Source organism: Babylonia areolata, chromosome 1 (genome assembly GCF_041734735.1).
Source record: "Babylonia areolata isolate BAREFJ2019XMU chromosome 1, ASM4173473v1, whole genome shotgun sequence".
Classification (NCBI taxonomy): Eukaryota; Metazoa; Mollusca; class Gastropoda; order Neogastropoda; family Buccinidae; genus Babylonia; species Babylonia areolata.
Window position 1 is genome coordinate 31174472 of NC_134876.1, and position 23734 is coordinate 31198205.

The following is a 23734-nucleotide window of genomic DNA, read 5'->3' on the forward strand; positions in this document are numbered from 1 at the left end:
TGAAAGTCAATGTTCAGGGAGGCCGTCCAATTGAATGCACAGCAGATCTGTGACTGGAAGGCATGCAGACAAGGAAAATCAACATTGAAACAAGTGGTTGAACTGGGCTCTGCAACGAAAAGAAAGCAATGACGTTCTAATTCGTGCAGATGGGTGAGAGCATTGTTGTGTTTTTGTAGTATCATACATAGTTTATTCGAATAGTCAGAATGATTCGTGTTATCCTTTAGTTACAGTTATCTGTTGAGATAAACATATTACTTTGAACAGTAATTAGTGCTAGTAGATCACACATAAGTGTGTGGAAGCACAACACAATTAAAATCGCGTTTGGCATGATTTGCGCATCCCCCACCAAAAATGCAAGAGAAACCTTGAGTGTGTGCTGGCAATGCCAGCACATGAAATTTTATGTTACTCACCTACTTTCAGTGTGCCTCATTACATTAATATCAATACTACATGACCAGTGTGTTACACACAGTGTTGGCGAGTGGGGGGGAGGGGAGGGGCGGGGGTGGGGGGGCACTCATAATGAAAATAAAGTAGGAGAAAATTTATTGAAATGTGTCATCACACATTTAGACAATGAAAACAGACATTCCTAATTTTAATTTTATAAGTCTAGAGGTCTAGGCAGATGACTGCCAGTCCCTATACTACTACTACTACTACTATTACTACTACTATAAGGACAGCTATCAAATAAACTATTTTGTCATTTACATAGGTTAGAATGACGTTAGAAAAAAAATCATTTTCTGTGTGTTGACACTGTTGGCTTTGGGTAGAATCAGACTAATAGTAATACACGTTTGAACGAGGAGTGCTGTTTGAACGACAGGTGGTAATACCTGTTTGAATGATGAGTTACAAATTTTGTATTGCAAATTTGCATAAGCAGAGCTTCATATTTGCAAAAGGTGATGTTTCAACCAGCCATTTTAGCAAAGTGGCCAGCATCGCAGGTACAAAGTGGAAGGACACAATCTTGAACCCTATAGAAAGCACACCATTGTCAGTGCGGGATTTTTATCCTGTCACCGGCTTCTGTTCAGAGCTGAGTGTGCTGAGGGCTCAGATGGGAAGACTGGGACTGTACAGTTGTCACATGAATTTGTCTTTGAGATTGTTAAAATTTCCTGATCAAACTTCAAATGTCTCATTCTCCGGGCTAGTTGATAACAAGATATATCATAAATATAAGGGAGCATATGATAATTATAATAGTAATGATAGTAACAATAATGAAAGTATTAATTTTGCACTTTATCTTCTGCAGACAAATTAAAGCACTTACACACCAGTCATTTACATGCATGCAAAACACCAAAAACAAAACATAAAACTTAAACATGTAAATAGAAAGCTGAAGAAACTGTAAACCAGGAAGTCAGAGGGGGTGGGGGTGGGGGGCTGTTTGGGAGGTGATGAGGCTGTCCTTGAAAGATCTGAGTGCAGAGTTTGATAAGTGGTCTCAAAGTCCGACCTGAATAGACCTCTGTTGTAGCAGTAGCAGCATACTCATCCAGATTCATTCTCTCTCTCTCTCTCTCTCTCTCTCTCTCATTTTTATGTCCCAAATTTTGTGACCTTTCAGTTTCATGCTCTGCACCCAGTTTCAATTTCTCCTTCACTTCCATGGTTTTGATAAATTGCTGCCAGGCTCTTTGGTGTTGGCAGATTCTTGGAGGCAGGAGGGACATAGTATCGACACCAGGAAGAACACTCATTCATTATGGCTCTGTAACGGAGCAGCTGAAGTCACTGGACAGGTTAAAAGATGGCATCCTGATCCTTCCCCAAAACTTGATACAGCGCTTTGCAGGCCTGGCGCACCACTAGGGTGCCCTGGGGCACCACTTGCCTCCAGCTTGCTGGTGGGACAAGGCCTAACAGCTGTAGTGCAGCTCTGCATACAGCTGTATACTGCAAATTAGCACAACCCCCACCCACCCTCCATTCTACCAACAACCTTTTTCTCTCTCTCTCTCGTTCTCTCTCTTCGTCTGATACCAACACGGTTCGCAGCTTCTCCAAATGTCAGTACTTGCCAAGGTTGGCAACTGGATATCACCAGAAGAAGAAGAGAAGAACTGCCTAGATTTCATGTGAAAAATGTATTGCTTCGAAAAGTTCATGCAGTTACTGTTTAGCACAGTACCATGCAAGGTCTCTTGCTTACCCCAAGTACATTTTCCTCTTTTTCATGGCCCTTTCTTTTTCTTCCTCTTTTTGTCTCGACCCCATCTCTTGTAGGTGCCTTGTTTCAAACACCTTTTTCTTGGCTCCAGTTTGTGTTAGCTCACAGCCCCCCCCCCCCCCCCCCAACACACACACACTCCCCCCCCCCCCCCTCCTAATTATCTGCTGTGATCACTGGACCCTGACCTGGTGTCTGCAGGGTATGAACAGTTTGTGCTGTTAGATGTATGCATTTGATTTGTGTAGGATTGGAAGAGCTGGCTCTGTAGTGGGAGGAAGTGGAGAATGTTAGTGAGTCAGTGGATGATGGTTCTTTTCAGAAATAAGGTGATGCTAGGGGACAGTGACAGTGGATAATATATTCCCTTTGTCTGTCTGCAACATGCATCTCTTCCTTGTCTGTATGTCTGTCTCTCTTTCTTTTACTCTCTATGTGTGTGTCCCTCTCTCATTAATTGAATTCACATGAAATTGGGGAAAAAAAATCACCTCTTGCTCTGCCTCTCTCTCCCCTTCATGTATGTCTCAGTGTCTGCATCTATTCCTTATCTGCCCTACTGTGTCTCTGTCTACTCTCAGTTTCTCTGCCCCTCCCTCTCAGTCTTTTTGTCCTTCCCTTTCAGTTTCACTTACTCATTTACTGACTCACTCACTCAGTGTCTGTCTGTCTCTCGCCCTCTCTCTCTTTCACTCTTTCTCGCTGTTATTTATTCATGTGAAAATGGGTAAAATGCTATCCTCGCTGTCTCTATCTCAGTACCTCAGTGTCTATCTGTCTCTGCCACTCTCTCTCTCTCTCTCTTTCTCTCTCTCTCTCTCTCTCTCTCTCTCTTTAGATATATATATATATATATATATATATATATGTGTGTGTGTGTGTGTGTGTGTGTGTGTGTGTGTGTGTTATTAAATCATGTGAAAATGGGTAAAATGATACCCTCTCTGTTGCTATCTCAATCTCTCTGTCTGTCTGTCTCTCTGTGTCTCTGTGTGTGCCTGTTTCTCTCCTCTGTCACTCTGCCTCTATCACTAGTGTCAGTCTCTATATGTTGTTTCTGTTTTGTTCATTCATTTGATAATAGTGTCTGTGTTCAAAGATTTAAAATCTTCTGTCACTTTCTCTCTTTCAGACTGTCTGTCTGCCACTCTCCTTCCCTTTCCCTTTTTCAGTCTCAGTATGTCTGTCTGAGTGCCCCCCCCCCCCTCCCAGTCCACCCCCTCCTCTCTCTTTCTTCCTACCATTATTGTCCTTTTTGTTCTGTCTGCCTTAGCCAGTCAATCTGTCCTACACATAAGTATACAAGTGTACTGTTGCTGTAGTATTTGTATGAGATACTGTGTGCGTGTTGACCTGTATTTGTACACACACACACACACACACACACACACCACGTGATTACTTTGCAAGAAAGTGGTAATGGCCCAAGTCTTTGTTAGGTTTTGGATAAGAGTGCTTACTCTTAACAAAGTGAGGAATCGAGTGTCGTTTTGAGGATAGGCTTACACCGTTTAACACATGTGTAGAGCTTGGTGTGTGATCAAGAGAATGTGCAGCTGTCTCCAGACCACTCTTTCCAAAACAAATTATGTGTAAACTGTTTGCACAGAACATTAGCCAATGTCTATGTTTTTAGCTAGTAGTGATCAATACACTTCTGTTACACTTTACAGGGTGAACTTATCTTTGGAGCAATTGATCATTTGAGCCTTGTGTTTGTAGACAAAATAATTATTGTATGAAAATAGTACTGATGTCTGGCAGTTGATCATTTGACTTCTCTGATCTCTCTTACTTTTCCCTTCCCTTTCTCTCTCTGTGTCTCTGTCTGTCTGTCTGTCTCTCTTTCTCTTCTCTGTCTCTCCCTCTCTCAGAGATTTTTGTTTGCATCCTTGAAAATTACACCAAAAACACAACATTGTTGTAAAAACAGCTGTGTTGTTGCCACAAAATATTTGTCATGACTGTGACGTGCACTCTGATGTGTGTATGGGTGTGGGTGTGTATGACTGTGCATGTGACTGTGTGTTTATGTCTTATAATGTGTGGTTGTGTTTGTGTGTGTCTCTCTGTCTCTGTCTGTCTCTGTCTCTCTCACACACATTCCCTTTCACAGTTTTGTTGGCAGTCTCAACAATGACATTATTTAAAAAAACAAAACAAAAACCAAAAAAGGTGAAAAAATAGCAATGTTCTTGCCATCTAACAATAGCAGTGTCGTTGCCGTCAAATATTTGTCATGATAGTGAAGTGCACTCCTCTCTGTCTCTCTCCCTCTCTCTCACTCAGCCTGTCCCACTCTCGTATGTATGTAGCTGACAGTCATACACTGAAGCTGTATTAAAGAAGAAACTTGCTTCCTGTTTTGTGCTTTATTTTTAGTTTCATACAGATCTATAGACCCTTTCATGTTCTTGGGACAGTTAAAAAATCTGAGTAACGCACACACGCACACACACACACACACACACACACTGTGCCCATTCTTACATCAAATTTAGGGACCTACAGAGAAGCAAGTGTTTTATCTCTTGATGAACAAAGGAAAGCTTCAGCCACGAAATTCGTTATCAAATCTTTCACATATGAAACATTTTCAAAAGAAGAAGCTAATTTAAGTTCACAAAAAGATTTTGCTAAAAGAGCTAAGACGATACAGTCTATGACATCCATTAATACATTTGCATCAGATATCATTAGTGCTACGGAATCAAAAGATAGGCAAATTGCAAAAATACCTACTTTTTCACCAGTCCCTGAATGGGAGCAGTGTAAAGCTACCTTTGACATGGATTATACAGATTTATCCAAGAACCAGTCACCATTTTTGTTAAAACCTGAAGTGCTCTCCCATATAGAAAATCAATATTCTAATTATCTAAAAATATACACAGACAGATCTGTTCTAGAAGATGGTAATTCAGGAGCGGCTTTTGTAATTCCTTCATTTAGAATAGAAAAATTATACTGTATTGGTAGACAATATTCCATTTTCACAGCTAAACTTATAGCCATACTTATGGCCTTAAATTATATTTCAGACATTCCCAAAACTGTCAGTGAAATTCTATTATGTGTAGACTCGAAGTCAGTATTACAAGCTATAGAATCTCCAAATTCAAAGAAGCGAATTGAGATGACAATGGAAATAAAACATATTATTCACCACCTGACAAAACAGGGCATTAAAATAACTTTCTGTTAGGTACCTTCGCACTGTGGAATATCTTCAAATGAGTGGGTAGACCAAGCAGCTAGAAGAGCAGCACGTAATTTCGAAGGCGCAATACAACAACATCCAGTTAGATTTACATGAATACATTAGTTGTATAGAAAATGTATCTAGAAATCGATTTAAGAAATTACTTATAGATTCAAATAATCAATATTACCAATATTGTATAAACACAAAGAATGCAGCTAATCCCAAACATTTTCTAAATTTGACACCAGCAGCACATTCAAGACAAATTACAAGTCTAATGTATAGAATTCATTTAAATGCCTTTCGTACAAAATTTTCTAAAAATATAAAATGTATATGCGGTAAGCAAATAACTGTAAGTCATCTACTCATTCATTGTCCGAGCATAAGACAGTTAATTCCTAAATGTGTAGTTGATGACTTTTCTTCCAATATTTCATTAGCCACTGAAAAGATTTTGAATGATTATTCATTGCTTAGAATGTTTTCGGAAATTTTAAACTCCAGTCCAGTTGGTATCCTCCTTTGATGTGTTATAATTATTGTTATTATTTATATTTACATTGTTGTAGGTTAATACTTGTTGATATGCATATACATATTCTCCTTCCCATGACAACTCATTCAATACACACCACAATCTCTTTAGACCTTTTTCTTATAATATACTTTTCCTCTGATGCATAACATGAATACTTTTTTTACACTAATATTCACATGCATTCCCTTTCCTTTATCCACTTCTTTACTCCTTTCCATCTAAAAACACTTATAGTGAATAGACGTTAAACTGAAGATAAACACACACAGAAAGAGTGAGTTACACACATTACACACTACATTTATACATGTGCGCATATATTTGTATCACACACACACACACACACACACACACACACACAACAAGCAAATGTGTACTTCCACGAATATTCACAGATATTTATACTGAGTATTACATGTCAAGTCAATGAACTTCAGCATTCAGCGATCATGAGTGATGGCAAAAGCTAACAAGGGGAAACAGTGACAAGAAACAAAAACAAACCAGCAAAGATTCAAGTCTGTTCCTGCTGACACTGAAATATAAACATGTATCAGTTCTTTCTTGTCAATGTCTGTTTCAGCGGGGTGTCAGTGTGGCTTTGGGGCCCACTGTGTGGGAGGGAACTGCACATGCCTTGCTGGTCTCACATTGCACCCCAACGGCAGGGACTGCAAGAACGGTGAGGGGGTTCTTATTGTTTGCTTGGAGTTTGATTTCTTTTGTGCGTTTGTCACTTTGTGTGTGTGTGTGTGTGCATATGTGTGTGTGTGTGTGAAGTAGTAGTAGTAGTAGTAGTTTTACATCCATAAAGTGGATAAGGGGAGCAGGGTAAGGGGAGGATGGAAAGAGTGACTGTGTGCATGTCTCTGTGTGTGTATACATGCTTTTATATGTGTGTATGTCTGTGTGTGTGTGTGTGTGTTTATGTTTATGAATGTGCGTGTGTGTGTGTGTGTGTCTGCGAGTGTGTATGTGTCTGTGTCCATTTGTCTGTGTTATTTGTGCATTGTTTGCACATATATCTGCATGTCTGAGTGTGTATTGGGTTTCATTGTTACATCTGAGAACAGGAGGGGAGGGTGATGGAGGAAGAGGGAGGTGGCAAGTAAAAGTCCAAAGATCAGCAGAGCTTCAGACTGGCGGGGAAAGCAGGAGCCACATGACCCCCTGCAGCTGAAAGTGATGGTCCAAAAAACAAAGGTCATGGGCCAGTTGAACTTCACACATTGAGTGAAAAGAAAGAAAAAAAAAGCATGAAGAATAAACACATGCAGAGAAAAGATTGTGCATATAAAGGCAGGCACGCTATCAATCAGAAGCCCTGTCACTATTTCTTTTCTTTTTTTAACACATAATTTACATCTAAAATCTGTTTTTCTATCCTATCCTTTCTTCTCCCTGCTCATCTCTCCCCATTACTCTCTCTACATCTCCTTCCTTTACTCCTCCCTCAGTCTGGTAACATATTGCCCTCCACATTCATCAGTGTTGTTTTTCCTTATGTATTCAGTATCCAGACTATTTCTTCTCATCCCCATCTCTTCTCATCCCCATCTCTGTTTTGTGTTGTCTCAATGTTCTGAAGAAGGTTGTTGCTTATTTTGACATGTCTGTATCAGCATTGAAAGCATGCAATGCAGGTATGCAGCAAAAGGTCAGTGATGATTCTTCATGAAATATGTTTTGCAGATACCTGCACTGACCCTGACTGCTTGACGTGTTCAGTCGCCAATACTTGCGTCAGGTGATTCAGTTTTGGTTCTTTTTCTATGCTGGTTGACGTGCTTACATACTATGAATCACTCCAAGTGTGACTGAGTTGTACACACATTTGAGCTATCTCACTCTCTCTCTCTCTCTCTCCCACTGTCGCATACCATGGTTTTCAGTTTTCTTTTTATTTCTGTCAGTCCTTTTGTTGTTGTTGTTGTTGTGGACAGTCTTTTCATAGTACATCTCAGCATCTGCCTCAGTCCTCCTCAGTCTTTGTTTCTTTTGTTCTCTTTCTCCTTCTGTCTGTTGCTTATGTCGTGGATAATGAAATTTCTTTTTCTTTTCTTCTTTTTTTCTCATTCATACACACTTATAAATTAGGTAGATTTTCAATTAAAAAAAAAAAAATGTTGATGCATCATATGGTTAATCAGCATGTCAACACTGTCTCAGCAACATCATGGCAGTTTATTTTTGTGTTATACAATAGCATAGCTGTGAGAAAAACTGAAAATAGTGTCCATTGTTGTCAAAGGTCAAGAACAAGTTTTGGACAAAAGGAATTCTCTAACTGGTCTAACGGTTGTACCCAGAGATAGGAGGTCTTTGTTGTGTCCCAGACAACAGGGTGTTTCTTCCAAGCATGTGTTATCTCCTCTCACATCTTCATGACCTTGTCACTGTGAAGAATATTGGAGTCGCTAACACAGAATGCCAGAAAAGAAAGAGAGACAGAGAGAGAGAGAGAGTGTGTGTGTGTGTGTGTTTGTGTGTAGTTGCCAGGTTAACACAGTATCCTTTTGAACACATGTTGAAAAATAAGGCTTATGACAAAATTGTGCTTTATTTCATAGCTGTTCAGACCCTGTATGCTTTTATTGTTGTTGTCCAATTTTTCTTTGTCAGAATCAGTGTGTTTTTTACCTTGACATTTCCATACCTTCATTTATTACTTTGTGTGTGTGTGTGTGAGTGTGTGTGTGTGTGTGACAGAGCATGCGTTTATTAAATGTTGTTTTCAACATGAGTGTTGGTGACACACTTTATTTATTAGCTGTTTTTCAAGTTAACTATGTTCTTTTGTTCATTTGTTAACAATACTCTATACTCCTAAAGGGGTGATAGGAAATGAAATTTTAAATCTCAAAAAGATTGGTTAGATACTTTCATTCTCATACCTTGTTCTGTGTGCATGAGTGTTGATATAATTTTAAATGCACTTTTTCTTTTTCTTTTTTTTTCTTTTTTTTTATGAAGGAAAATACAGTTGTGCAAAATTTGGTGGGTGAAAGTGTGCATTAAATGTAACACTATATAAATTTATCTTTTATTTCAGGTGTGTCAAGTTCATTTTGTCAGGTGATGGCAGATGTGAGGACATATGCAGTGGTTATGCTGAGGTTCGCACAGAAGGTCCTTTGCAGGGCAATGTCTGCATACGTAAGTTTTGGAACTGTAAGAAGTGTGTGTGTGTGTATGTGTGTGTGTTTGTGTGAATATGTGTGTGTTTGTGTGTGTGTGTGTGCGAGCGCACTTGCATGGATCTTTGTGTGTGTGTGTGTGTACTTGCATGGATCTTTATGAGTGTATTTATGTATGGATGTATGCTATGTTGTTATATTGTGTTGTGCTGTGTTAATTAATGGTCAGTTTCTCTTTCTGTCTTCACTCATCACTGACTTAACCATGTGTGTGTGTGTGTGATGTGATGTGATGTGATTTGTGTGTGTGTGTGTGTGCAGCCCAGGAAGATGAGAGCAGTGACAACAAGCTGATCATTGGCATAGCAGCGGGTGTGGGTGCAGGACTCCTATTGTGTTTTATCGCCATTGTGATTGTCTGCATATACATCCGAAGAACAAGGTCAGAACAAATAGAGATTTTGTCTGTCTATATGTCTGTCAGCCTGTCTGCATGCCTATCCGACTGTCTGTCCGACTGACTGACTGTCTGTGTGTCTGTCTGTGTCTCTGTCTCTCTCTCTCTCTCTCTCTCTCTCTCTCTCTCTCTCTCATATGCATACTCATTACTGTGCAGATGTTGTCAAACAGGTGAATTTCTGTACTCACATTTCCACACTTGCGTCCATACACATACACACACACACACACACACACACACGCATGCATGTATGCATGCACACATTTTTTGGTCTAACTGCAAGACATCAAGCCAGTTAAACAAAGAAAACTGATGATAACTTTGAAGAATGTAGCAACAGACTTAATGAATTTAGATCAGTTGATACCTTAAGATCATTGTATTTTTCTTGTTTTAAGGTAAAGTCATAATTATATTCTACATAAACAGTTCATATTATCATTATTATTGGTTGTTTGTGTTTGTTCATTTGTGATTGGTTTTTCATTTGTTGTTGTTTTGTTATTAGTGTTTTTTCTCTTCTACAGTTTAGTTTTTGCCTCAGATTGAAGTTCTTCACTAGCTAAGTATGTGTGGTTTCCAGGAAGAAAGTCAGCCTGCAGAGTCAACAGTACAAATCACCAGATATGGGGAAGGGCAACATCATACAGGTCAGCAGTCACCAATGTTAGAAATGTGTTAAGTTGACCATACTCACTGTACTCACCTTCATGTCAGTAAAATGAGGGTCAGTTCAATCTACCGACATGACATAGTGCTCATGCACCATCATTGTCCGTGCCAGTGATTTCTGTTTTTGTCACTGATTTCTGTCAGTGTTACTGTTGCAGCTGTGATTCGCTGTACAGTTGTCTGTTGTTCATGCCAGTTATTGTGTTCCTGGATAATTGTTCATACACATCCAAAGCCTTTGCATTTGATAAAGGTGTATCAAAAGCCAGCTATTTATTCTCAATCTGATCGTTTTCTAGATTGTACAAGAGTAACAGTAGTACTTGAAATGATGATAATTATAACTATAACAACCACAGACATTAACAAAGACAATGCCATTCCATGACAGTGAAATGAATAGTGGCAGAGGCAGCGACAATGGATCACCATGAAACAGAGGGGTGTAAACAGTCAGTGTAGGTCACCTCACCCAGTGCAGTTACTGCGAACATAGATTTGAACCAGTGAATGGCATTATTATCTTTGTATAAATGTATTCTTTTCAGAAAGTCTTGAAAATAATTGTTGTTAGCACTTTTTCTGGTAAAATATACAGGCATCAGAATATTTCAGGTCCAATCCTCTGAAGAAGGCAGGGGTCCAGGGGCTGCCCAGGCCATGGTTGGTGATAGAAGAAATTATAGAGATTATAAGCTGATTGAGGTGGCATCCACATGTTTGCAGGAAGTGCACAAAAACAGAACAAGCCGTTTAAGAATACCATTTGAGAATAAGATGGCGCTACATAAAAAATTTATAATCTATGGCTGCCTGAGCCCAAACCGCAGTCGGCAGTCCCCTAACCTTCTGAAATTAACAGATCTTCGGACCATTCTGATGCCTGAATATAATTGCCCCAAGTAGGATGATTAAAGTAGTTTGAACTGAGTTGAATAAGCACTTGCATTTTTTTCTTGTGGAACAAAAAGGTGAATTGAGATATATATTTGAATATTTGTTATAAAAGATTTGATTAAATTCAGAACAAGTTGAACATTGATTAATAAAAAAAAATTTTTTTTAGAATACTAGTGTACAGTGCTTTCTGCCAGAAGTGTGGAAGAACATGTCGATGTTCGGGCATGGGAACTCAGTTAACAAGTGCTGATATTTGTATTCTCTAAGGCATGACCATCAGTATCAGCAGAAGATTGTAATTTTCTGCTAAGAACAATAATATTGCACTTTGTTTTATGTTCACAGTACCCTGCATATGACAACGAAGCATATGGTAAGCAGAAGATTCATATTATTCTGAATGGTACACAGTAGATTGAAATTCTTTGTTCAGTCACACTTAGTGTAGTACTTTTTTGGTTTCTTCTTTGTTTGTGAGCTGTGACTCCCACGTTCACTCATATACACAAGTGGGCTTTGGCGTGAATGACAATTTTTTTCCTTGCCTTGTAGGCAGTTATACTCTCTGTTGAACTTCTTCGGAATTAATACAGAATAATATGTTTTACCCATGATGCATGAATATATCCAGTAGTCTAGATGACATATTTCCCTCATATTTCTGAAATATACCCCCTAGCCACCACCCCCTACACACTCACACACACACACTCACACTCACACTTGCCTACACTCTTGCTGTTTCACTCACCCACAAGCCTGCACTAAACACACAAGCATGCATATGCACATGCACACAGAAGAAATCTGGTATTTGTGACCTTGCAGTTAAAACTGTTTATCTACAGATGAGGACATGAACAGGGGAGTTAAGAGCGGAGTGATTGACCCTGCCGTGTATGCCATGCAGCTGGAACAGTTACGGCCTTTCAAGGACACACTCATGACACTTCTGGGACAGATCAGACCCAAATTACGTGCCATGAGCGCTGACGATCCTCGTGTACCTACATACAAGTAAGTCCAAGTTTGCTTCTTCATATATTGTATAAATTAGGACCATTTAACTGGTTGGCTAGTATGTGTGCCCAGCTGAGCTTGGGATAAACATAATATTAAAAGATAGTCTCCTTGAATTACTCTTTTGTCTCTTTCATCTGCCCCTGTGAAATATACAGTTACTTTAAAAGCATGGCTTTTCATTGTTACTGTTTGAATGAATGACTGTTTGACTGAATTATTGATGAAATTTTAATTGTTCATGTCTTCCATTTGTACTCTCTGAAGTGTGAAGCTGGAGCAGAAGTTCTGCAAATGTACATGCCTGTGATTATTCTCTCAACTATGCTCATATCTGATGTTGCCATATTCATCCCTGTTTTCACAATCTGATGCCATGGTGAGCATAGTTGTGCCCTGTTTTGTTGAGTGAAGGAAAGTTTTTACAGTGCAGTCTTTCTCATTCTTCATGTCTTGTCTCTGATTACTTCCTCGTCTATTTTAAACAGACTGGCTGAAAAAAAAAAACGAAAAAAAAAACACCCAGAGGAGACTGATGTGTTGAGCATGACGTTGTTTTAATCTTATTTGAAAGCTCTGGGATGCCAGTCATGATGGGCTGTAAGCATACCGCTTTTGTTATGAATGTGTTGGTTTTTGCGTGTTTTCAGGGGAGTGGTGCACCAGCTGTGTCGAGTGTTGGTGCTGTTACACAGAGATGACACAGGGTCCAGCATACCATCCGATGCCTTGGGGCTGATAGAGTGGGCCCACCAGATGCTGGAGGATCACAGGCAGCAGCAGGAGGTAGGGAGATACCCCAAACATCCAAGACTGTTTTTGCATCTGTGCTTATTTGTACTGAATTTATGTGATGGTGAAAGTAGTACAGAGACCCAGACATTGACGCACAAATGACAGACATGGAGGAATGTGGCGAACAGTTCTATGCTGTGCCCCAATGCCTCTTCACAGAGTTAACTCACTTGGGATAGCAAGTTTTCTCCCTTGCTTTTCCCCACAGATGGCCCCATTTGTAAGGGTTTGGGAAAAAAAAAAAATACAGATTAAGAAAATGAAACTTTCAGAACTGGTTTATTACGTGTTGGGCTATTACATAAAAAAAAAAAAAAAAAAATCAAACTTCTCATCTTATTTTTACAGTTTTGCCATTATGTAGAAAATAATGCCAATTTTTCATCCCAAATCACCATGCCCATACTCTCTTTCTGCACTTAATTCACTTTCTTCTTTGTCATCATCCACCCCTTCAATGTCTGACCCTTCAGTTTGTAATATTTCAAGTACTTCGGCAACTCTAAAACTTTGCTGTCACTGCCTTGTTCACTCTGCAACATTTTGAGAAGAACCTGCTTCAGACGCCACTATGCTAACAGGCTGGCACACGAGCAGGCTACCGGTCAGTGACTTTGTCAGCGTGTGTGCGAGACAGGCCACACATTACAGGGTGGCCAATCATACCATTCGGTTGTGGAGTGACCCAGAATAGCGCACTCTGCTCAGCTAATCACAGAATCACATGTACAGCGTGTGATGGATTTTTTGTTTTTGGAAAATGCTATTCCAGTCCATCATCCGAATCCGAATACGTTTTATGCAGAAATGCTCACGCATTCCGTTATCCAGAGAGAGTTAAGGGAGAAAAGTGGTTAATGTCAAGGACTGACAATGGAAAGACTTGGGATGGAAAAAAGTATTTTTTTTACATCAGTCCAGAATGATACTGTGTAGTATTTGTGGAGACATGACCACTTTTCAGTAATCACGTTTACACTGAAAAAAAAATTAATGACAATTTCAGGAAAGTCAGTTTAATTTTCTGCTTTGATACCCTTAGCTGCTGATCTGGGTTTTTGAAAATTTTCTCTCTTTTTTTGCTCTTTCTTCCCATTTGTTTCTTTTGCATTTGTACATGTAAGAGGCTTTTTGACTCTTCTTGGCAGTTACATGAAATGGTATCATTCTTCTAGAAAGTTTGGAATGTCAGAAAGGTCACATCCATTCAAGTCCTGGGGTATGTCCAATGAGTCTGAACCAGAATACATTCTTGGAATTGTTTTTAAAAGAATGCTTCTTTTGTTCACCAAACCACTTGTCATCTGTTAATGTTGAGGTCGAATTGATGACATTTAACTTTTAACCGTATGTCAGTATGCCCCCTCAATGTGCCGCCAATTTTTGCCAGTTACAGTCAGATGCTGTGAGCCCAGACGTACTGGGGGACCTGGGTCACAACCGTATCTCCTACATTGACATGGACACGGATGCTGAACGGCAGCGGACCTCGGCGGTGTACGCTGAGCCCATGGGAAGCAGCTCCTTTTCAAAGCCACCCAGCAGTGCTGGAGGTGTCAATCCTTACAGTTCTGTGCCTGTGCCCGTTTCTCCGCAGGATTCCACTTTTCCCAGGTATGTGGTTGTGTGTGTGTGTGTGTGTGTGAGAGAGAGAGAGAGAGAGAGAGAGAGAATAATTGAATACAGTTGTTGTCTCTTTCAGTTCTGACAAAAAAGTTAGTTCTAATAATGGAGAAGGGTCGGTCGTGGTTGATTATCATTTTCACCTGAACTGATGTGTTTATGTTTTGACCTGTTTAGTAAGCAGACTGATAACGAAAGAATTAGAAAATGCTTATGCTTTTATGATTATGTTAGAAACATGTACACACACAGACAGGATGAGCAAATGAATGAGTGTATGATTTTTGTAAGAATATGAAAATGCCTATATCTGCTTTTTAAAGATATTTCTCGTTCAGTTTGAAAAAAAATTGAAGAACTTGTTAATCTTTCTTTGAATTGGTAATTGTAGTTTTTACCTCTTAAAAAGTAAGATTATGACTGTCTAAATGGCTGTAAAATGATCATAAAAGCCCGCTCATAGAAATGCAGAGGAAATAAGTTCTGACTACGGGTGAGGTATAGCATATCCATGTCAGTTCCTTTTGACAAGTTTACAAGGAAAGTTACAGCAGATACACAGACATGCACACTGATCAATCTCATTGCTTGAGGAATTGCTGTAGAAAAGATTGGTGTTTAGTTTTCTTATTAGTGTAGATATAGGAAGGGATGGGAACAACTACTGGAGGAAGTAAAAGGTATTTGTGTTGCACATGATCTATTTGTCACAATTTATTCTGTGCAGAATTTAGTTCTGACCTTTGTGTGAGGTATAGAAGGTCTGTGTCAATTCGTTTTTACAAACTTACCAAGAAAGTTACAGCAATATTTTTTGGTGATGGTGATGATGTGGATACTTATATAGCGTCAAGTTTTCAGTTTTTAATCTGCTGAGGAAAGTCTGCACCAGTTCCTTGTGACAAGCTTACCAGGAAAGTTTTGCTGTATTTTTGCTTCTAACTCTTAAATTTCCAGTTTTCAGTCTGTTGCTGGATAATGTTTCTGAAATGTATTACAGAACATTTGCCACCATCCATCGCACCCCATCAGTTCCTGGCACCGTCAACAACAATGGCAAAGGCATCTATGCTCGCCCCACTGTCGGTCATCAGACCAGTGAATCACACAAATCAAAAAACACACCAGTGGGTTACTTTGCCAACGGACGCTATTATGACCCCAACCCCAATCCCCAGGGTGAGGTGTACGCCCCAGCAAGTTCCTACAGCGATCGCAGCACGGCACCTTTGTCAACATTCATGCCTGACCGACCACGGTCAAGGTCTTTGTCATCCTCAGGTTCATCCAGTGGGTAAGTGTGTATTTCATGTTTTTGTGTCTGTCTTACTGCTGGTTATAGCCCTCTGGCATGCAGGGCAGTAATGAAGGATGACAACAACAACAGTGACAACAGCAACAACAAAAAGAAACCTTAAGATTTTGTGCTTCAGTCTTGTTTTGTCTGTATTTTCTGTGTGAATATCTAAAAAAGGAATTAAAGTACTGAAACAGTTGACTTATATTTGGGTATTTATAGAATATAGAGTACGCAGATATACATGTATAGATACTGCAGGTCATTGAGTCCTGTATGTTTCAGAATAATAATGCGGAATATACTTGAATCAGACTTATTTAAGTCCAGTACCTTGAATAATAGGCGTACTTACACCTCATCAGAAAAATTCAGTAATGAGCTATGTGTCATCTGGTGGGCAGGGGAGGGAGACAAAGTGCTGCCTGATAGTTTTGATGATGAATGGGAAATGTTTAGTGTGTGTGACAGTGTGTTAGAGGGTAGTGGAATGTACAGGAGGAGTGTGAGTGTGTGTGAAAGGAATTTTGAAGAACAAGACATCTCCTTCCCCCCCCCCCGCACCCGCACCCCAACCCCACCCCACCCTCCTTGTTTATGTTTTACCTGTAACCTAACACATGAATGGTTTTATGTTGTCCATGTATCAGATACATGGAGGTGCTACCGTGGAGATCTTTGATTTAATCTCTGATTTGATTTGGGGATTTCAGAATTTTTTTTTTCTATCTTGTCTTGATTCAGGGAAGCGGTTGATGGAGAAGAATGCAGTGAAGGAGATGGGGATATGTTTCCCTTTGACCCCAAAGATGCCACAGAGCCTGTGGAAGTCTAGCTGCTTCATGGATGCGTCATGTAACTGGACTGTTGAGTTTTGAGTGACAGTTGGCATGGTCATTGTGCCATTTATTCCGTGTGGGTACAGTTGCAAACTAGTTGTGTCAATGAATTTGGTTGTTGCTATCAATGAAAGGTTTGTATTTACGTATTTGTTTGCAATGGCCAAGTGGTTAGTGCATTGGATTTCTTCAGGAAATCTACAGTTTGAACCTTGGCAATGGCTGGTAGATAAAGGATGGAGATTTTTGGTACTTTTTAAAAATCTTTTAATCAAGAAGGTGAACATTCATGCAAACTTGCCAGGGCAGGAATGCTCCTGAAGTGTATATGCATACATAAAACCAGAACATGCGCTTAAAAGATCTGAAATCTATTTCAAATTTTGGTAGCACGTGAAAAGAAAAGAACAGCAAGAAACAGACGTTGGTTGCCTAAACAATGACAAAATATGTCCAATACATAAAACCTTATTTATGTAAATGATGTGCACTTTGGAGTACTGTATGTAAATGCTGAAGATGAAGATACTAGAATTGAAACACGCTTGTTTTTCATATACCTTTTTAAATGTCAATGAAGAACCTACAAAACGATGTCTTTTATTGCATTAGTCTTATTTATTTTATGAGTGACAGCTATATTGCTGCAGAAGTTACTGACCCATGAAAAACTCTCACAGCTGTCAGTACCACACACATGATGGATAGACTAAAGATCTGCCACCACCACTATTGAAATCTGCTGATGATTGTGATGGATTCACTGTATACTTGTAAATACTATATTGTACTGGGTGATGCTTTGAACCAAACAAAACAGTGATTATTCCATGAATATGAGAAAAGCTAATTTATGTTGGTGTTTGTTGCCCTTTACTTTTGGCAATATTATATTGTGAATTGCGCCTTGATACCTTTTCTATTGATCTTACTCTGACTTACCTTGTTTCATTTATGCTTATTGCTAATCCATAGTGTGTAATTTATTAACGTGAATGTATCATTTAGTCATGAATTCTTGCAAATGCTTCTTGGTTGCATTGAATTATTGTCTGATCCAACAGTGTCAAAGAATTTGAAATTATTCACAGAATGCATGTTTGTATTAAAGATGTGACATCATTCATAAAATGTATGCATGCCACACTTGCACGCACGCACACACACATTCCCCCATGCAAACAAATGCGCTTGCACAGGCACAAATATATACCCACTCACTCACTTTCAGCCATTTTCATTTCCATTTCATTTCTGTATGGCATATATGTTTGCATTTGTAATTTTAATGTCCCCTTTCTGTTACTTTTGTTCGTGTATTATTTTCATTTATGTATTCATATTACATGGAGATGGTTTTTGAACAGCTTGTATTCCCTTGTTGTAATTTTTTTTTTCACAGAAAATGGGATGAGTTAAGTGAGTGGTTCAGTTTCAGTGAATATATCACCCAAAGCTTTGCTGACCTCAAAAAGACCTGTGCGAATTTTCAGTATTCAAAATGTTTTTTTGAGTTTCATATTTTTGATTAAATCTGAGAATGCACTTATCAATAAGATCAACTGTGATTTCATGAGGCAAGCTCAATTTGGTACATGCTTTCGATTTCATTGTTAGAGTGGCCCAGGTATATGCATGATTAGCCCTCATTTGTAAGAAGTTTGGTTTTGATTGAAATGAGGGAGAGGAGTGAAAGGCAGTTCAGAAACAAGATAAAATATCCTTGATACAAATATTTGCACTAACAGATTCAGTATTTGGTAATCTCGTGTAAAGTTTCATTGTTACTAAAATGGTGTGTGTGACCATTTGTAAGCTTGCTTATTATCTATCTCTTCATTTGACTTCATTGAGGCAACTGTATGTAACATAGATATAATGTTTTATGTTATCAAAAGCGTTTTTGTAAAGCACCTAGAGCAGATTTCTGGATAGTGTGCTATATAAGTATCCATTATTATTATTATTAACTGAAGCTGTGAGGGTTTCTGTTGGTGCAAGATTTCTGTATTTCATCAAATATAAGTATTGCTTCATAAATGCTGGTTAGGTTATATGGTGCCACATCGCTTCAGTTGCCAGAGCTATGAAACTGATTCTGCAGGCAGAACTGTTTTTGTTATTGATGTTTCACAAAACAGTCATCATACTTATTTATATCCAGTTTTATTTGTCTTTGTGTTACTTGGGAGATTATTTAGATCTGGTGCCTTCTTGAACTTTTTTTTTTTTTAATGGTAATCTCATATAAGCTTTCACAGTTCCTTTGTATTATTTTATGATAAAGCTCTGTGGAATAGTCTCGTTCTTTTACCTACATTGCATTTATATTCTGCACAAAACCTTGCTTGTATTGTTGAATGGTAATTTCTAAACTAATTTTGTCATAGGATTTTTACTGTTTGAAACTTACATTCCTTATATGTTTAAAACTATTCCAGCAAAGCTTTTGCCTTTCTGTGCTGTTGTTTTTCAATTTTTTTTTTCCAGACAGCTTTATCATAAGTACTGTTCTTGTGTTTTTGGTTTTTAATAGTTTTTTTCCTCCGTTGCAGGTGAAGCTGATAATGTAAATGGAAATACATCTAAAAATAAACTATTTATGGAAAAAGGATTTAAATTTTTTTATATTATTATTAGATAGTCAGTGTCTTTTTTCTCCACTGTGTCTCGTTGTGCCTTATTTTCGAAGATCGATATTTCAGAACATATCACGAGTGATCTCACTTAGTAAATGCAAATGTTATGCTTGACTGGGTTGTGCTGATATGTTTTTGCTTCTCAAAATGTTAGATTGATTTTGTGAACATATTTTGTTGAGCTGGGTTAACATTCTTGGGCAAAACACTCGTTTATATTTGTGCCCATATGGTGCCACTGATGACATGTGAAGCAGCATGCCCTACTTTGATCCTTCACATAAACTGCAACTTTGAAAGATAAGCAGGAGAACAATCCTCTGCAGGAAATTCAAGATTGGCAAAAGTAAAACGAAGAGGAAATTGAAGAAATATGTTAAAAATTGAGTAAAACCCCCTTGTTTCAGCAGTCTTGTGCAGTGACTGAGTTAGTGCCTTTAAATGGAAAAAAAAATTGAGCTGGTAATATGGCTTTTTCCTGTGGACCACCAAAATACAAACACCAGCAGAATTTTTACTGGTTCTTGTGACAATTTTTATCCCTGAGGGAATGGAATACACAGGGTCTAAGCTAAAGAAGGGCATTACATTGACCTTTCCATGCAGTGGCATCTGAATTAATGTTCAAGTACAACTTTGACCCATGATATATGGAGACAGTCAAGTAAGCATTCGTAAGCATAGTTAAGCATCAAGCAGTAGTGGGTGTGGGGCTCATGTTTGAGATGAGATCAAAATATCTGAATGATTGATAATTATATGCTCAGACATGCACAAGTATTGACTGATATTGATTATTTCACTGTGATGAAACCAGCTAGTATGTGTTAATGATTTATTTCTCTGTAGTATGTGTGCTGCAGAGCTAGTGCATGTGTGTCACAAGTTTGTGAATTGAGCCATCCATGTTAGATGAATGATGTGCTTGAGAAAGTGTGAGTAGTATAAATATTTATTGCTCTTCGGCTTTGTGAAGCTGTAAGTTGTCCCCCCTCGAAAGTTCCATATCATTGAAAAATCTGCTTAGTTGAAAACAGATTGCATTATATGCAGATAAATGTTATTCTGTGTGTCCACAGTGTAGTAGCATTTATCATGAATTGTGCACCTTCAGTATTGACTTGTTGCTTGTGACTGGATCCACTAAATGAAATCCATGAAACATCTCTTCTTCTTCAAGTTTAATATTCACAATCAACATGATGATTTGTTGTTGTTGCTATTTTAACTTTGAGGGATGCTGTATTTTTCTGTGGTTGTGATCAGAAAAACAAAACAACAACTAGTGGTTGTCTTATGTATAAAGAGGGAATCCTCATAAAGAGTAATTGCTTAATTCATTGAAAAAATTATATCCATGTATGCACATGGGATTTTTGTGTGTATGTGTTTTTTTGTGTGTGTTTGTTAATTTTTATTGTTGACTTTGTGTTGGCTTGATTTGTGTAATGAGCTTAATTTCAGGTTTCTTTTCCCCCTCAGTTGTTGCCGGATTATTCTGTCCATGTCATTCTTATCAAATAAATCCCTTCCCAACAATTAATATGAGGGATGCTTCATCAGTGCCTGAATGCAGCCATGGGGGCATACTTACATATAAAATGACTATTCCAGCTTATTTATGTATCCTCCCTCAGCTTTCATGCCTTTTCCCATTCTTTTAAATCATGTGTCCTTGGCACCTGATTTCGTTGAATAGGTATACCCAGAATAATGCCCTCGAAGAACGCTAAAACATCTCTCTGGAACTGCCTTCCTTTCAGCTGTTTCTTGTCCAAAGGGAAGAGGAACCTATCACTAGGGGACAAATCAAGGGAAAATATGGGATATTTATCCAGCTGTGCGCTATATTCCACCAGGTAATCAAACGTTGCTGCTGCAGTGTGTGCACTGGCATTGTCATAGTTCAGCAGGAGACCCTGGGTTCCGGTGTTGGAACACTGTTTGCACTGTGCCTCAAATACTGAATGTGGGCAGTGGTTGGCATTCTAGTCTGAGGTCATTGTCTTTTTGTTCGGAAGTAGTATGGTGACTATTTTGCTGGATTTTGAAAAGAAATACACCACCATTTTGTTTGCCTGTACTTATAGATCTTTTCAAGTTTACAGGTGAATTCTTACATTGCAAGTCCAGACTGGTTTCAGGATCACACTGAAATGCCTACATCTTGTCTCTAGTTACAATATCCCAAATGCGATTTGATCCTCTGTAAGTTTTGGAGCATGTGTGTGCACCAATAAAATCTTACCTTCTTTTGTTCATTCAAGTTATGAGGGCCCCTTCGGGCACAACTGTTCCCAACGGCAAAGTTATCATGGAAAATGGCATTGATACTTCCGGTTGAAAAGTTCATTCTATTTTCTGTTTCATTGTAGTAATTATTGGATTCTCCTCAGTCACTGACCTTACTCTCTGGAGTAACGATGGCTACTGGATGACTACAACAGTCATCATCTTTGAGTGTTGATCTCCCAAACTTCAATTTTTAACCTGTTTTAAACTGTTGTTCAGCATGGAGCATGCTTGACAAAGTAATTTAACAAACTTAGTAATATTTTATTGATTGATTTTCCCTGGCAGAAGACATAATGGAACATACCATGAAAATTAAGTTATGGAAGGGCCTCATTTCCTGCTGGGGGGCCATCTCTGTTACCCTACATTTTCCCTTGCAGAGCAAAACAGGTTTTCAGGAGTAGAATGACATTTCACAGTCATTGTTCTATTGCATGACAAAAATTGTGATTCTGTTGTTCCTGTAGTTTTTCTCTGTTCATGTACTTATTGAGCAACCCTCGTAACTGATAGGAATATTGCTTGATTAAAGATTGGTGTGAACATTTGAAATTGTGATTTGTTTGGTTAGTTTTATTTGTATCAGTCTCTGCTTTTGGACACAAAATGCTTTGATTTTGATGACAAAATATTTTCGAGCTACCACCATTGCTTACTGGCAGAGGAGGTATGTCTCAAGATTTTGTCACATGTTCTTTAGACCCCTGAATTTTCCCTATTGCTCCACACCTCTTTCTCCTCTTGAATCTCTCATTTCCACTTCTTTAGCTATTTTGCTCAAATTTCCATTGATATTGCATATTTATAAACTGAAGGTTAGTGTTGACAGAGACCTTTGGACATATCATTTGATTTACATTTGCCATAACTAATCCAGTGTTATATTTTTAGTCCATGGCAAAATGTGTATTGTATCTCCAGGTTTGCTGCTTGATGGATGCAAGGATTTTTATACATTGATGTTGACACCCAGCTCAGTGTTTTAGGAAACTTGACTATAATTATTGTTTATTTCAAGATCTTAAGAACCTATTCAGGGTTGTTTTTCAAAACTGTACAAGTGGAGTAAAATTCCAAGACTATGGCAGAATGAATAGGACATTTGACATATTCCTTTAATTTCTGTAGGACATATGCTTTACTAATGTACACTTTTAATTTCTGTAGAATATCTGCTTTACTTTTTTCTTTTCTTTTTTTTTCCATACATGTTCACACAAATGGCAGTGGTCCTTTAGTAATCTGTACCTCAAATGAGATGTGTACCTCTCCAAATTAAATGAATTGTGGGAAAACTTTGCTCTGAAAAAAAGAGAAAAATACCATTTCAATCCCTGTTTTATGATATTATTTAGACAATCCTTGTTTTCTGTTTCTTTGTTTTGTTACACGCATTTTTTTCTTTACTTTTTATACACAGAAATGTTGCTTCTGAATGTTTCACACTAAATGGTCAGGATGAATAATTATAAATTACCATGACACTTTCATTGTAGGGTTAGTTTAAGGTGAGACAGATTCCTTCAAATTGTTGTGTTAATGTAAAGATGAGTGTTCCAACATTCCCTGACGAGGTCAGTATCTATTGTGGATATTTTTGTAACACCATCCTTTAAGCTGAGTATTTCATTTTTACATTTCCATTAGCAAAGTATTACTTTATAGTTGAATACATCATCATTGGTATTTTTTAAGAAACATCCCAGGTTGTTCGCTGTGAGTGTAATTTTGATATGCATGCTTTTGCTTTTTTTTTATGTTTGCAATAGGCATATATGCATACATATTTTGATGCTTTCTCAGCCTTAGTCATGCCTGCAGCAACCTTCAAGTGAATGTCTCAGAAGAAATTATCTGTTCTTTTCTTCTTTTTATTTTATGTTATTTTTTGTGTGTGTGTGTTTTTTTTATAGCAAAATTGATGGGTGTTGTGTATAATTTCTGTTGCCTTTCTTTTTCTTCTTTTTTTTTTCTGTCATGAAAAGAGGTCAAAGAGAAATTGTAACTGATACAGATGTGTTCCACTACTGTAAATGTATTCCTGTTCCAGTTGGCCAGTCAGGGAGGAATGGGCGATCCTGTAATGTCTTGCACCTGTATCAGATTGT

At 38.3% G+C, this 23734-nt stretch overlaps 1 protein-coding gene across 3 annotated transcripts; it reads left to right on the forward strand.

The window, feature by feature from the left end:
• Position 1: 1 nt before the first annotated feature.
• Positions 2 to 23412, forward strand: LOC143281714 (uncharacterized). Of its 3 annotated transcripts, none has more exons than XR_013055155.1 (13): positions 2 to 153; positions 6533 to 6631; positions 7642 to 7696; positions 9002 to 9105; positions 9408 to 9528; positions 10130 to 10196; positions 11464 to 11491; positions 11967 to 12135; positions 12789 to 12924; positions 14324 to 14547; positions 15557 to 15850; positions 16598 to 18556; positions 18669 to 23412. XR_013055155.1 is itself a non-coding variant. In XM_076586987.1 (12 exons), the coding sequence occupies exons 1-12, from the start codon at positions 150 to 152 to the stop codon at positions 16686 to 16688; spliced, it is 1392 nt and encodes a 463-aa protein (XP_076443102.1). In that variant the 5' UTR covers positions 2 to 149; the 3' UTR covers positions 16689 to 23412. The 3 variants fall into 3 exon arrangements, 1 of the variants encoding a protein (XP_076443102.1); XR_013055158.1 differs by having other exon boundaries at positions 14330 to 14547; XM_076586987.1 differs by having other exon boundaries at positions 16598 to 23412.
• The last annotated feature ends 322 nt before the right edge of the window (positions 23413 to 23734 follow it).